Below are 16451 nucleotides of genomic sequence, written 5' to 3'. Positions count from 1 at the left end.
TATATATCAATTGAATATAAATATTTTGGTGGATTTGATGAGAAATCTGCTAGCTGAATCAAGAATTGGATAGCATTTGGATCAAAAGTTGAGGGATAGTTCATCACAATGAGCTGGAAAATGAAAAAAAAATGATACTATTGTGTCCAAAATGCTTCTTTCTGACTCTGTCTTTCTCTATACATACACACATACACATGCACACACACACACAGACAGATAGTCTGAAGGCATCCCGGAATCCTCAGAATTGTCAAAGAAGCTTAACAAACTCTCAAGATGGATGCTTTGCTTTTACATCCTATGCTTGCCAAATATAAAAATATAAATATAAAAAAACTTCTTAAAGTACAGTCTGGACAGTGAATTTAATGGTAATATGCCTGATTTATTCAGTCAAATAAATTATCCTTTATTAAATATGGAAGTGCAAAAATCAGTGCAGGCTTTAAAATTAAATTCACCTAAACTATTACCAAATCATCTAGAAAGTACATAGCTGTGTCCTGGTCCACATATGCAGTTCTGGAGGATACCGAGCAGTGCTTTGATGTGTGTTTGTCACTGTGAGATCATCAGGACACTATTTCTCCTGAATGTATTTACAGGTAGAGATTTTGTGATCTATAGTTTGCTATAGTCATTCTTAAGGGCACAGTAAGCTTCACAGCCCAAGGATGCCTTCATGTCTGCAATATGCACTTGTGGAAGACACATGGCTATAATCATATTAATGTATATGGCAGGTTTCTCCAACCTGGTGCCCTCCAATAGGAGTTATATCCCAACAGGTTTAGAGGGCAGAAGATTGCAATACAGCAGTTGATTGATCCAAAAATACAGTGGTGTAGGAGTGCTGATAGATCATAAGTGCCTAATCAATTAACAATTGTAATGTGTTAAAAACTGGGAGTTATATGCTCTGTCTCATAGGTATCTGCATAACTGCCCTGTCTTTCCCTTCCTTTTCCTCCCCCTCTGCTTCCTCCCTATTTAAATTTTGCATCACTTTAGCTATTCCATGCATCTGAGGAGTTAAAACTGAAGATTTATTTGTCCTGATGTGTTTAGTATACTTTCCTGTATCTGGCAAACCTTGCTTAAACTTTCAGAAAGTGGAGCAGTAGCTGGGAGCATCTTGAAAAAAATTTCTGTTTAAGTTCTCATCCATTAATTTTGTCATTCTGCAAGATGATGCTGTTTATTCAATTAAAATCAAATGTTTCATCCCTTACTTTGGGCATGCAAACAGTGCAGCATACCATCATTTTTGGGATATGCATTCATAGGGCAACCCTAGAACCAAAACACTGGGGCCTTTTTTAGATTATTTTTGTGCAGTTGGGGTGGGTGGATGAGGAGGAGAATGTATGCCTGAAGCCTTATACTGTAGATGCTTAAATCATTAAAACCCTTTTCCAACCCCCGCCTCAACTTCTTAACATGATTTCCAAGAAAGCATCAGCTGAAGCAGGAGTCTTTTGGTTAATTGATCTGCTGTGATTAAATGATTTCAAAGGCTTTTTCTGAAATCTTTCCTTCTTCATTGTAGTTCTAATAAAAACCCCTCCACAGCTGTTAATATAAAAGGCAAGCTCTCTTAAGTATCGTAACTAGCTTGTGTTGAAGTGCAGAGACTTAGACTTCTGCGTATAGTTCAAGAAACATAAATGTGAAAGGATCCTTTCAGTTCTCTCCTATCTGGCCAAGACTTGCTCTCTGAGCCATTGCACAGTGTCTCTCAGTTCTCTGTACAAAATAAGATTTGTCTCATTTGGAATCCTGAATATATGCTTACGTCCAAAAGACTTTGACATCTGGAAATCGATTGAGGGCATGTAGCAATCCAGAACTCTGGAGCTCTGGATTGCTCTGAATGCCCTGTTACCTTCTTTCACCCCTCTTTTCCATTATTTAAACCAATTAGCCCTATGCTCAGTGTTCACAAGACTGATTCCTTGGAAAAGCAGGTGAAGGTGATTTACATATAATTTTTTGTGAATGGCTGTGGAAGTACATACCAGTACAACTGAATACTGTGTAAGAAAGTTCTGACTCCTTGCAATGCTGCCCAGAGAAATCCATCTTGGTGGGAAAACTTCCTTTCATAGCTTCCTTTCTGTCCATTGATCTGACCAATTGTATTAAGATGAGAATCTTTTATCTTGTAGCAATTGTAGGCAGCTTCTAATAAATCAATCAGTCTTCCTTGTTTTCCATCCTCTCCCTCCCATTAATATAGATTTCTTTGGACAATAAAACAACATTTTAAGGAGTCAGGGATTATTTATTTATTTATTTATTTATTTATCACATTTATACAGCTGCCCATCTCACTAAAAGTGACTCTGAGTGGCATACAACAATCAAATAAAACCACAGATACTGTACATAAAAACAATTATTATAAAAATATAAAAAATTGTTATTAAAAAAAATTATAAAAAAATAAAATATATAAAAACCACATGGAGAAAGTAAAATATCAACCCCGGTGGAGTCATCTTAGACATTTTGGTGTATTATTCAGTTGTGCTGATAATGTATACCCATCACCTCTCACTGAAAGTTAGGTGAACTTACGTTTTCTTTTTCATGCCATTCTTTTCTTTTGATTTTGATTGATTACTTTTTATTTTGCCAGTCCTCACTCCAATTCAGAGCAGCATACTGTTCTCCTATCAGGCCCCTTTGACCCTCAATAGCAATCCTCTGAGGCAGGAGAGCTAGAAAAACAAAACAGACTTCCCTGGGGATATTTGGGGCTGGGTGAGACCTGAGCTAGAACTTCTAACAAAGATATATACATACACACCCACACCTCAATTCTACCCTTTTTAAAGTAGATACAGAAGCAACCAAACTGTTTCCTTGGGGAAAAATTGAAAAGCTTTAAATAGTTTATGTAACCACTCTCAGAGATGAAGGAAAGGCAGATGTTAATGATAATTTTGTTATCTTATATTACATTAGGTCACCCAAGTATGGACTGATTTTTCCCAAACCTAGATTTTCTTAAAATGGCTTCCTCTTTCATATTAGCATGCCAAATGAAACACTTAAACCACATATGTTCCACTCTGGCTGGTTTTGTTACATTCACGAGCTGTGAATTAACAATGCGCTGCTCCCTGAAGAGCCGCTCTTTAAAGCCAAACCATGCTTCATTCATTGTCAAGTCTTGAATAAATCCATGATTTAATAGTCAGATTAATTTCCAGTTCCATGTGGAGGCAAGATACACCAGATGACACGTGCACACCAGGCTTCTCACAGAAGATGTGGGCTGAGACTGCAGCCATCAAGGAAAATTCTCTCTGTGATGAAGCTCATAGATCATTCTGTTTGTCTTCAGTTGTAATCAGGAGGTCACCCCAAAAGGCTGGTTTTTGCTTAGGTCTGTGTTTCCACAGAAATGTCAAGACTGGTTTGCTTTCCTCTTTTCAGGCCTGAAGACCATTGTGGGAGCCCTGATCCAGTCTGTGAAGAAACTCTCCGATGTGATGATTTTGACCGTGTTTTGCCTCAGTGTATTTGCTTTAATTGGGCTACAGCTGTTCATGGGGAATCTAAGGAACAAATGTGTCATCTGGCCCATCGATCTCAATGAGACCTACCTAGAAAATGGCACCAAGGGGTTTGATTGGGAAGAATACAGCAACAATATGTGTAGGTGTTACCTTTTGCTGACATCATTTTCTCTGTCTGTACTAACTGTAAGATTTACTGGAATACCCCATGAATAATTTTATTAAGGCCAACAATTGCTATCCTCTGAATGGCAAGTACAGACCTTGACCTCTACTTTCTTATCTTTTCATTAACAAACTACTGGATATTTACATATTGTTCTATTTCCATTGCTAATATTCTTTTGATGTTCCATTGGTCTTAAGTTTACAATCCCTTTAAAAATGTTCACTATGAGCATAATGTTGTTTTTTTAGTCATTGTTCCCTTGGGTTGGCAAAGTATACAGTATGTATTTATTAAAAATGATTTAAAGTCAAATAATGGCTTTATAAATGATCGCTGGAGGGTCTTTATACTTGGGATTTCTAGACTGGTATTAAAAGGTAAGTGCCAGAGCACATTTTAACTGGCATTAGGAAATGAAGTTACAAATCTCCTGTCAGAATAATGTCCTGATATTTGCAGGCTGGTAGCAGGGGACAATTCAGCCACAGATGATCGTGGGCATCTACCGTCCCCAATCATACTTGCCTTATGAATTGGTAAAGCCCCCACATGATTCTTGATACTGAGAATCTGTATCAAGACTTTCAGTATTCATGACTGAAAAGCTAACAATTCTTGGTTTATTTGGTGTGTTTTAAATGCTTCTAACAGCAAATGTAAAGCTAATGAAAATCAAGGATAAAATATGCAGCAAACTCCACGCAATAATCCTAGGACATCATTCCTCCATTTTCCAATTCCACACATTAAAATTTGCAGACTGTATCTAATCTCTAGGGTTTAATTCCTAAAATGTACAAGAGAAAAAAGAATTTATTTGCCAGATGCTAAAAGATACCAGTACAGGCATCAGGTGGTAGCCCTCCTAATATCCCAGTTTAAGAAGCTTTAGATCAAAAGTATCTTCAGTCTAAATGTCTGTGTTCTTCTTCAGTGTGGTTGCCTTACTTGCTCTTCTTTATCTCTTCCAGCAAATTTTTACGTATTACCTGGGTCTCTTGATGCATTGTTATGTGGTAATAGTAGTGATGCAGGGTAAGTTCTCAGTTCAGTTGCGCTTTCTTCTCTCTCCCCCACGCTCAGTCATTCTCCACTAATGGGAAAATAAAAATTGGTATGCGTACATGGACCCACGTACACCTAAATGAATTCATTTGCAAAGCAATCCATCTAACCAGTGCTGAGTCACTTTAGGCTATTTGAAAAGTTAACCTGTTTCTTTTTTTTTTTCCCCACTGGGAAAATTATTAATAATAAACTGTTTGTCAACATTAGGTCTGTATAAGCATGAACTGTGCCTTGATAAAGTACAGGATTGGAATCGCACATGTTCTTTTCACCCATATTCATTTGTGACCTCATATATGAATAGGATGCACACTCAGTCTAAATTACTCTTATTGCCCAAATCAAAAGAAATGGAGTAATTGTTGGTATCTGCCCTAAATCATCTTATGTAGCAGTCTTTCAAATGACAAGCCTATGTACAAGAGACATTGCTTAAATGGGGTCCTTTGCAAATTAACTCTTTCTTGAATATTTGTGAAATATTGATGCAGAGACAAGCACAGTCCAACTTGTTTTTTTATTTTGTTTTTGCTCTAGAGTTGTATTCGGTTCTTTTTCTAAGGTGGTATATTGGCTTGGTATAGAAGGAATTAAGATTGCTATGGCCCATTAGTATATATGTGTCAGCCCTTTGAGGTTGACCAGATCAGGAATCAGGGTCCACGAGATGACTAGAACTATAGTTTATTGAGTTAGGCTGTTGCAAGCCTGACTGCATTTTCCTCTCACTTGCTCTTATACCCCAGGGAGTCAGGAGAAGTTAGTCTAAGTCTCTTCCTAATACTTTCCCTGTTTCCATTTTTGAACAGGTTGTTGTAACCTTCTCTGAATAGTTTCTCCAAGGTTATCTCTGTGGCTCCTTACAATAGGCCCTTGTATACTTGCCCATAGAGAATACAACCTTTCCTTATTTGTTTGGCTGCAGCAGGGTTGAACATCAGCAGCCATAACATCTGGGATTTATGAAACAACCAAGTGGGGAAGGCTGTCCTAGATGAAAGAATCATTCAGATAATGTAGATTACTCAATCAGTAAAAAATCCAATAGCTATACTGATGGCAAGCCTTTGCCTCGCTCCTGTAGTAACATCAATCAGTTTTGCACAAAGCAAATAGCCAAAAGAGGAACTGTGAAAGTGATTGTGGTCAATCTTTCCCTTTGGGGTTGGATATTTCCTACTGTGCCAAATCTGAAACATCTCCTTCCATCTTGTCTGCAGCCAATGCCCGGAGGGGTACACATGCATGAAAGCAGGGAGGAATCCAAACTATGGCTACACCAGTTTTGATACCTTTAGTTGGGCCTTCCTGGCCTTATTTCGCCTCATGACTCAGGATTTTTGGGAAAACTTGTATCAGTTAGTAAGTATTACCGCGCCTGTCCATGATCGTCTCCCTTGCCCTAAACCAGGGATGGGCCATGTTTTAATGGCCGGAGCTGGGTATTCAGAGCCTGCAGTGGTTAATTGGGTGGGAGCCAGAACTGTCTGGTTTTTCTCCATTGCAAGGAAGAAAGCTTAAGAATTTTCTTGGTTCTGTTTTGGGGCTAGAAATAAATCTAAGGCTTACACTATAGTTTTAGAGGTTCTTCTCACAAAATGGCAAGAAGCCATGCTGTTTTTCCAGCAGAGGGAGCTCCTGGGGTCACAAAAAGGGGTTCAGGAGCAGTTTGCACCCCTGTGAACTCACTTTGTACCACCCTGCCCTGTCCTAAGCACTACTTACAACTTCAAGAACTTAAGGCAGTTGTGTGTAAGTTGTGTATGAATGCTTGAGCGAAACATCTTCTAATGCTAGAAATGTTAACATTAAAATGATAGCTAGCACTTGGTATTAGCCAAGTGTTGGTAAAGAGGACACTTGCTGTTATTAGGTACAAAATAATGTTCATATTAGACCCATGTGATGATGGTCACTTGAATTAGCTGCTGCAAAATTTCAGCCTTGAGAGAGATATACAAACATACATTATGGGCTGCCTCACTCTTGAAGAGATTATCAGTGCTGGTGAGTAGACACTGTATATGGCTTTCCCAGCAGAAGAGAAAGGTCTTCTGAGATAGAGGATTGCCTCCCCCTTCTACCCAGGTAGAGTAGGGTGCATTAGGGAAGGAACAGCACATATGTAGAACTGAAAGACTTTTAGAAGTCACTGCAGACAAAGCAAAAAAGTTAAAGTTATATTTTCTTGTTCTTGACATTCAGGCTGAGGGCAAGGAATTGATGCCCCTTTTTGACTGTTGACTGCTACACATTGCTTCATTGTTAGGTTGGTTGGCTTATACTGTAAGTGTAAGCTTAGACCTTAGCCAAAATGCACACCTACACTCAACTTTGTGGAGCTATTTTCAGTGTTTCACAGAGGGAAACACGTTCATTCTCAGAGTTGCAGGAGACCTACCATTATTCAAAGAGGGGTGGAAATTAAATATCCTTTCCTCTAAATAGTAAGATAAACGCTTTCCCTTTTTCTCTGCAAAGCCCCTGGGACTAATGCAGGATAGCACTGTTCCCATTAGCCCGTTTTGTAGAATAGGGGTGGAGTCTCTGGCCCACAAGTATATCCAGTCGAGAGAGCCTATCTGCTTGCAAAATATTGGGCAAGGCTCCTTCTCCTTGGTCCCTCACCCTTCCAGGCAGCACCGATCACTACTCTCTAAAGAATCAGGAAGTGTAGCTCTAAGTCAAACACCCCACTTTTCCCTAAGGGAAAGAGGAGAGGTGCAAAAATACTTTTCTCCATGTATTAGGCAGACCACTCTCTGTTGGATGCACAGAGCATGACACTGGAAGGTAGAGCTTAAGCTGACATTGCTCCATTAAGCCTCATCCGCTGACACTGATGAACCCACAGTGGAGCAGGATTTAATTCTGAGGACATTATAATGCTAGCAGATTGCAAATCACTCAAGAACATAATCCATTTGGGGAGAAGAAATAATATAGAGAGGACTGGTAAAGGTCAGTTCGAGATATGAAGCTGCTTGAGGCAAAGGATAACCCCCATTGTATATACTGAAGCACCTGAGGGCAACAAGCTAGACCAGAGCAGGCTGTTTCTCTAAAAGCCTTCCATCAATATCAACTGGGCCTTCTCACCCTGCTTCACACTATGGCTGACTCTGGGAAGTTAACTGTAAGAATCCTACATCACAAAGCTCCAAGAACAAATCTTTTGTCAGAATACAAGACTCAGTGAATTCCCAGTCTCATGAACACCAGGGATATATCTATGATAGATATGCAATGAGGAAGAGGTTGTGCACCATAAATGCTTCTTTTACCTAGTGGCATAAGAAAGTCTTACAATTGTCTCTCCTGCTTTACAGACACTGCGAGCAGCAGGAAAAACCTACATGATTTTTTTTGTCCTCGTTATTTTTGTTGGGTCATTCTATTTGGTGAACTTGATTTTGGCTGTAGTGGCCATGGCCTATGAAGAACAAAACCAGGCCACATTAGAAGAGGCAGAGCAGAAGGAAGCAGAATTCAAGGCCATGTTGGAACAACTGAAAAAACAACAGGAGGAAGCCCAGGTTTATTTCTTTCTTCTACCCCATTATTTAAACAAATGGCATTAATTATGAATCCCCAAATTGTGTTTCCACATAAAACTTAGCAAACATTTTGAGCCATTTAATTCCACTGTTACTTAAATAGTGGTGTTACTTGTTCTTTCTTGCCTATAATCCTAATAATTCAGAAAGAAGTTGATGCTGAAGCATTATCTTTAGCAGTGTTTCTCAACCTCAGTAACTTTAAGAGGTGTGAACTTAACTCCCAGAGTTTCCCAGCCAGCCATACTGGCTGGGGAATTCTGGGAGTCGAAGTCCACACCTCTTAAAGTTACTGAGGTTGAGAAACACTGATCTTTACCAATGCAAAACTGGAAGTTGGAGAGTATTCTGTTAGCGTTACATTACATTATATTATTATAACTATACTGCTGTCAACTAAGTAATCTGTGATGTGTCCTATATAGAAGTTAATATTATGTGTGAAGACACTCAAGGTTTGAAGATCGGAAAATGTTTTCTCCAAGTTCAGATAGGCCCAAAGCCCATTTGCATTAGGTAAATCACTGTGAACTCTGTCTGCTGTGAAATTATCGCAAATAATTTGTGGCCTAAATTGGGTGGGCCAATCCCTGAGATAGAACATGGAGGGCTGGTTCTGTCTTGCAGGAAAAAAAATTTTTTCTTCTACAGAAATTCCTTTTCACACATAATCCAAGCGTGGTGACCCCATTGTTTTAATTTCAGAATTATAATTTTTGGTGAAAGGAATATATTTGGTGGTTGTATTATTACAATTAGAAAATTGGAAACAGACATAATTTTTGCTGATCTATTGAATATATTCCATGTATCTACCAGCAGAGTCACTCTCCTGAATGCCTACTCCTTGCTTGATACTTTGTTAGTCTATCACTTTCTTGTCTTTCAGAAGCTTCATATATTAACATCTCCACATTTTTCTTTTACCAAAGGCTGCAGCCATGGCTACTTCAGCAGGGACTGTGTCTGAAGATGCTGTAGAAGAAGATGGTGGGGGAAGGATGTCCCAAACCTCTTCTGAGATCTCCAAGCTCAGCTCTAAGAGTGCCAAAGAGAGACGAAACAGAAGGAAAAAGCGGAAGCAAAAGGAGCTCTCAGAAGGAGAAGAGAAGGGAGATCTTGAGAAAGTATTTAAGTCGGAATCAGAAGATGGAATGAGGAGGAAGGTCTTCCGCTTGCCAGACAACAGGCTAGGCCGGAAACTTTCCATCATGAACCAGGTAAAGTCTCAGCCCCATAAGCAAAATTTGCACATCTAAACTCTATATTGTGCTGAGGCTGTGTGAAAGAAGGATAGACTGGATTCTTCATCCACCTCTTCAGATAGCAGTTTAACATGTTACCCTTTTATAATCTGTTTGTCTGCAAATTTGACTCTCTGCATGCAACAGTCTTTGACACAATGAAGGCCTTGCTTCTGCTCCTTCCCCAGCTTGCCTATTGCTTAAGTCTAGCAGGTACTGAACTGGCAACTCCAAGGAGTAAATAAGAACAAGAAGCTGTGACGAGAGGGGTGGAATGTAAATTATCTGTTTGATTTGAAATAATTGCCCATTTGCTTGACTACAGACCTCCAGTATATTTGTGAGATATTTTCATGAAGAATTTATTTCCTCCCCAACTTTTTTTTTTTTTGGTCCAGGACATCATTTCCTTCAGTGATAGGACTTTATGGATTCTTGTTTTTGTTGCACAATTCCAATTCTATCTTCTTGTTTGCATTCTCTTTCAGTCACTGCTTAGCATTCCAGGGTCCCCATATCTCTCCCGACACAACAGCAAAAGCAGCATTTTCAGCTTCAAGAGAGGGTTCCGGGATCCCGGGTCAGAGAATGAATTTGCCGATGATGAGCACAGCACAGTGGAAGAGAGCGAGGGCAGGAGGGATTCTCTCTTCCTCCCAATCCGAGGCTATGAGAGAAAAAGCAGCTACAGTGGTTACAGTGGCTATAGCCAAGGAAGCCGGTCATCGCGCATTTTTCCCAGCATCCGTCGGAACGTGAAGCGGAATAGCACTGTGGACTGTAATGGTGTGGTCTCCCTGATTGGTGGCCCAACCTCCAACATCCCCAGCGGGCGTCTTCTGCCTGAGGTGAAAATAGATAAGGCAGCTACTGATGACAGTGTAAGGAAGTCAGTGAGTAGATAGTCTAGGCATGGCGGTCGGCCCTTCTTTCCGCTTTCCTGTATGCCGCCAAATGGATCCCTGATGGAATGACTACAAGTTGGTTTGACATATGATCATCTGAACCCTCCTCCCAAACTATTCTGCTTTTAATCATTATTTTTCCTTCTGCCTATTCCCATTTTCTTCTACTTCTTCCTTCTGGCTTCTAAGAAAATAATGGCTTGGAAGATTTTTTAAAGGAATATCATACTGATAAAGGTGTTATTTGTTAAATCAAAAATTTGAAATTATCTAAAAAATACTTCGAAGAACATCTGGGTGTGAATGAGATAGAGGAGACATTTATTTCCACTGGTATAAATGGAATTAATTCTGCATAATTTTTCCCTGACAAAGTATTCTTTTCTTTTTTTAAGAAGCTTTAGTCCATAGTTTAAAAAGCAAGATGACTGAGATAAAATGTAGTGCAGGACCCTATATATGTTGCTGATTAAAACTCACATCATAATTAATTGTTAGCTATGCAGACTGCAGATGTCCTGAGTTGGGTCATAAGACTTGTGGGGGGAGGGGGGCACAGACTCCCCTTCGCTGCTCTGTAATCTATAAATTTCTTCTTTTTTATTCTTTGTAATTGTGTCCTTTTATAAAATTTTAACTCTATATTTATTTATTGTTTTAATATGTTGTAAGCCACCCAGAGTCCCCCATTGAGGGGAGATGGGCAGGGACAAGTTTAATAAATAAATAAATAAATAAATAAATAAATTATTTCAGAATTTCCAGGGCACTGAGAAAAGAGATGATTTTCTCACAGTGAAAATAAAGAGACTACAGGTTGCTCTTCACTCATAATAGTAGCTCTTTGTATTTAGAACACTGTAAAATCTCCTTTAAAAGATGGTTGACATAGTTTCTTCTAGTGGACAAAAAAAAGTAATTATGTTGGCTATTAAAAACAAAAGAGCTTCCCCTAAGATAGCTGGATTAAAAAGAAAAACAATGCGAAATTCTCCATTTTTTAAAAAAGTAACATTTAGCTGTTATTTAGAATTGTCTCTCATTCTTAATCAAAAGTCACAGGTTCCTTGGTGGATGGAAAATAGTAAGAATTCAGAATTTATATTAGCAAAGGTGGAATGGGGAGAATTTTAGGAGGTTTATTTATTTAATGTATTTTTCTGCTACTTCCCATCTGTATAACAAAATATAAAAAATCAAAATACAGCCATGAAATTACAACACATTGACATATACGTTAAAAAATAAAAAAATAAGGGGAAAGGAGAGAGAAAAGATCACATTCGTCCATAACCTTCAAACAGGAAACCTTACTTATATATATTAATATTATTTTATTTATATTAAATGTTTATATAACTGATATGGGAGGTATTCTTTAATATCCAGATGCAATTTAAAGCTGAAAGAGAGGCAGATGGGGGGGGGTCCCAACTTGGACTAGAAAAGTGAAACAAGGGGATTTATCTTTCTAAAACAATTTTTCCAATCAAGATCCTCTCCCTAAAGCTTAATTTTTTTCTCACCTCCTGTCTAAAGTAGAATGGCTACTTTACTACCTGAAGTAAAATCTTCATCAGTGACAAAAGAAACAGTAAGAAAAACTTCTTTTGTCTTTAGCTGAGGTGCATAAAGTCGGTCTTGCTTCTCATCTGTGAACTCCAAGCTTTTTTTTTCCAAAACACAAAACAAATAAAATCCCAAACTTCTTCAATTCTTGCAAGCAAAATCAAACCGCTCCGCCCTGAGAATGTTTGAAGCCTTTCCGAATTACTTTCAGTTTAGTTCCTACCCTTTTCCCTAGTTAGCATGTTAGTATACTGTGCTCTTTTAGAATTTATTTCTCTAACAGCATGCAAGAATTACAAGTTGCTAACTACAGCATGATGCCTGCATGGAAAAACATTGTAAGATATATTGCTGTGTTACATACCCGTTTCCTGATATTTTTCTTGCACAGGGACTTTCCAAGCAGTGCCAACGTTCAACTAATCACCACATATGAGGAACCGTTTAGGGAATACTGACTGTTCACCAAATACGTAGTGGACTCCAAACAGCAACATAAGCAGATCCAAAGCAACAGTTACTGAATTCGTTTTACTTAAAGCAATAGCAAATCAAATTATTTGCAATTCCATATAGTTGTGTTTGCCTCTGATTACAGAGAAGCATGGAAGGAACCAGTCCAAATTAAGTTGCTACTAGAATCGACAACAGGCAAACACTGACAATATAATCACTCTGTGTTTGTATTCATGCCTACTTAATGTTCTTTAATTTCATGGATGCAAAACTGCACCCTGAATGATGAACTAGTGATATTTAGGATTAATATCACTATTAATCCTGAATATTATTAAGCTAGGCCTGCACAGATTGAAAAATTCTTCTAATATTTTTTGTTACTGCAGATCCAGCTGATTCTGAATTTGACTAGAACTGCCATAAAGAGGAAGAGCATTTAATCTGTCCTAGTGGATAATTTTTCCCATCCAGTTTTTCCTCTTAGCTGCTTTTATTCTTACAGGGGAAAGATTCCACTGCAGTGAGAAAAGAAATTAGGAGGATAATTTTGAATGTGGAAGCAACATCTGCTATGTAATCCAGATTTGATAGAGGTGTAGAAAACAAATTCTGTTTTTCAGTTGAAAGCTATTTAAAAGGTAACATCTTAAAGGACATTAATGGATTTTGCAGGCAACCACGGAGGTAGAGATTAAAAAGAAAGCCACTGGGTCACTTCTGGTGTCAATGGACCAACTGAATGCTTCATATGGAAGAAAGGATCGAACCAATAGTATAATGACAGTCATAACAAATACTCTTGTAGAAGGTAAGTGCAATGTTAGGAATATATCCATTTCAACCAGTTCATAAGGTCACTATATCTCTAAAGCATATTCCCTTTTCCATTTCTTAATCAACCAGAGTGACACATCACCCTAGTGTTCTAGCCCTTAAGATTACATAGTTCAATCATTCTTAGCCTCTTCATCATCTCTGGAGGAAGAGCCAAATAAAAGTGTGTGTGTACTTATGTTCATTTGCATACATATGTGTGTTTGCATGCACATATATATAGTATATGTATGTATCTATCACATGAACATGGTTAAAAGTGTACAAGTCTTATGAAGTCCAACCTACATCCAAGTCTCAGTTTATATGCATTCTTAGATTTATCAGGCATATGTATCTTGTTCCCTATTTTTAACACACTCATTGTTGTACATGTTTTGATTCTTTTTATCTCCAAAAAGTTGTCTATAATTCTGACCTAGGGATGCCATAACCAGCAAATTAAGAATGACTCAGTTCTGGCATTAAGTTTCTTTGAGTAGTTCTGAATTTTTGAATAAACTATGCATCCATTAATGTTAACTTCTTTCTCATTTTGTTGTGATGATGTAGAACTGGAAGAATCCCAAAGAAAATGTCCCCCTTGCTGGTACAAATTTGCTAACACCTTCCTCATTTGGGAATGCCACCCATACTGGGTGAAGTTAAAAGAGATTGTCAACCTGATTGTCATGGATCCTTTTGTGGATTTAGCCATTACTATCTGTATTGTTCTAAATACTCTTTTCATGGCAATGGAACATCATCCCATGACCCCACAGTTTGAGCATGTCTTGGCTGTAGGAAATCTGGTAAGCAATTTTTGCATAAAAAGTTTCCCAGGTTCAGGTGGGAATGATTAAGAACAATATATTAATAATATCCAGGGTTCCAGATTACTATTAGTGATTGAATTATCCACAACCTCTTCAGAAGACTAAACAGGACTTTTGAATTTTGTTAGACAATTTCAGATAAGTATGGAAGTGGGGTTCTCTGAAGGTGTGTCTGGTTCCTCAAATATCCATTTCAAATTATTGCCCACTTTAGCAGCGCAATTTTGAGACCAGCACTGTTTTTAAATGAGACAATTGTTTGCTTTTTAAAGAACCCAGTGAAATACTCATCAGATCAGATAGAGGTAGACTGGGATTGTACTTATTTTTTTAATATATGAGAAGACCAAGGGATCTCTTCCAGTTTGTTTTGCCTTTAAAAAGACCAGCACACTTATAGCAATACTGGCTTTTTGATGGAGAGGGTTCCTTCTGCCTCTGGAATAACCATGTGACTACATGATCTTTTAAAAAAACAATGTCCCCAGCTTTGCTGTTTACTTTATTTTATTTATTGTATTGTATTTTGCTTTATTTTATTTTATTTTATTTTACTTTTGAGAGATGGGTGAATATTAGCCGTGCTTCTCTTCTCCTTTATCCCACAGTGGGATTTCTCTGGAAGGCTAGAACCTCAAGTCAGCTCCCAGAGTAATTCTTGGCAGATTTCTTCTACATTTCTTTCAGTGAAACCAACATTCAAATTCTAGAAAAAATAATTGTCTTATCATCAAACTGCTGCTATGAGCTTTTTCTTCCCTTTGAAGTTGACAAATCTATGTTAAATCAGTTCCAATGTTTGCTTTTCTTTTTAGGTTTTTACTGGAATTTTTACGGCTGAAATGTTCCTGAAGCTGATAGCCATGGATCCCTACTACTATTTTCAAGAAGGATGGAACATTTTTGATGGATTTATTGTATCGCTCAGTTTACTAGAACTGATGCTAGCAGATGTGGAAGGGCTTTCAGTGCTGCGATCTTTCCGATTGGTATTCCTTATTTATTTTACACATTGTACATTGGCTATAATATACATATCTGGATATATATAAGAAACTGCTGTTAAGTGCAACTCAAGCAAATTACAGTGGTACCTCAGTTCATGAACTTAATTCGTTCCACGACTCTGGTCGCGAACCAAATCGGTAGTGAACCGAATCAAATTTTCCCATAACGTTCAATGTAAATACGGTTAATCCGTTCTGACCCCTATGAATGTGGTCGCCAGCCGATTTTGGTCGCCAACCGAATCAAATTTTCCCATAAGGTTCAATGTAAATACGGTTAATCCATTCTGAACCATTTTTTTTTTTAAACCACAAAAATATGAAACAAAGTACAGTACAGTACAGTATGAAGAGAGAGAACCCTAACCTTGCTCGAGGCGACTTCTGGCGTGGAGGACAGGAAGGCGGATGGGGAGGCGGTTATTGTTTGGAGGGAGAGTCCCCCTCCCTACAGGAAGCCACGACCACGTGTCATGGGACGGAAAATGGCCACGGATCCTGTTCATCACCCGATCTGGCATTCGCGAACGGAAGCAAAATTTTGCGAACGGTGCTGTCCGTGAACCAAATTGTTTATGAACAGAAGCGTTCGTGAACCGAGGTATTACTGCACCATGTGCCAATTGGCCTAAATTAAAATGAAGAGCTAATTGTTTAGTGGCCAAGATTTGCTTCCTTATACCTTTCCAGTCTCCATCATTTTGAAATAGTTCTACACAAAATGATGGAGACTGGAAAGGAAGCAGATCAATCAGACTTTGAAAACTAGTTTTTTAAACCAGATGCTTGAGAGTTTGTAATTTGTTAACTGCTTTTATCCAACAAGAAGAAAAAGTTCCTTGGTGTTTCTGATTTTGTGTATGGTTTCTATGGCTATATTGCTCCATTTCAAATCTTCTATAGTTGAGTAGAACAAACAGATGGTTGCTTTCAGTGGTGCCCTCTTCCAACTGATATAAGTCTTTTTGATCCAGTGGAATAATGGAGAAACACATAATTGTTATGATTCTCCCTAACCACTACAGGCCTTTTAGGCACTACACCTACAATACTGAAGATTCCCAACCTTTGTGTAACTGATCTTTCTCAAGAAGAGCCTCTGAGAATGATCTGAGGGCCACAGTAAATATGTATGCAGTTGAAACTAATAGAAAAGAAGTGTCAGTCTGAGCAAATTCTATCTGTTGTGCAGAGAGTAGGAGCAGAAAAGCAAAATGAAGTGGAGAAGAAACGATGTGGTGAAAAAATTGAATATCTCTGGAGTGTTATTGTTGTTTTTCTGAGCATTATGTAC

The 16451-nt window shown here is 38.3% G+C and overlaps 1 protein-coding gene across 8 annotated transcripts in view; it reads left to right on the top strand.

The window, feature by feature from the left end:
- Nucleotides 1-16451, top strand: part of SCN8A (sodium voltage-gated channel alpha subunit 8) — a 75900-nt gene that overhangs the window by 26891 nt on the left and 32558 nt on the right. For 5 of the 8 annotated variants that reach the window (XM_088138546.1, XM_007421720.4, XM_007421719.4 and 2 more), the window contains exons 6-14: nucleotides 3448-3669; nucleotides 4671-4734; nucleotides 5988-6129; nucleotides 8097-8303; nucleotides 9257-9544; nucleotides 10057-10416; nucleotides 13174-13309; nucleotides 13888-14126; nucleotides 14966-15139. In XM_088138546.1, coding sequence (XP_087994672.1) covers nucleotides 3448-3669; nucleotides 4671-4734; nucleotides 5988-6129; nucleotides 8097-8303; nucleotides 9257-9544; nucleotides 10057-10416; nucleotides 13174-13309; nucleotides 13888-14126; nucleotides 14966-15139 — 1832 coding nt within the window. Of the gene's footprint in view, nucleotides 1-3447; nucleotides 3676-4670; nucleotides 4735-5987; nucleotides 6130-8096; nucleotides 8304-9256; nucleotides 9545-10056; nucleotides 10450-13173; nucleotides 13310-13887; nucleotides 14127-14965; nucleotides 15140-16451 lie in introns of all 8 variants that reach the window. The other 3 variants (XM_007421717.4, XM_015889936.3, XM_088138543.1) reach the window with 2 other exon arrangements.

Source organism: Python bivittatus, unplaced genomic scaffold (assembly GCF_059951505.1).
Source record: "Python bivittatus isolate LINGU-HERP-01145 unplaced genomic scaffold, Pbiv_v1 ctg000220_np1212, whole genome shotgun sequence".
Lineage (NCBI taxonomy): Eukaryota > Metazoa > Chordata > Lepidosauria > Squamata > Pythonidae > Python > Python bivittatus.
The sequence above is the reverse complement of the archived record's forward strand: the minus strand, read 5'-3'. Positions and strand labels throughout refer to the sequence as shown.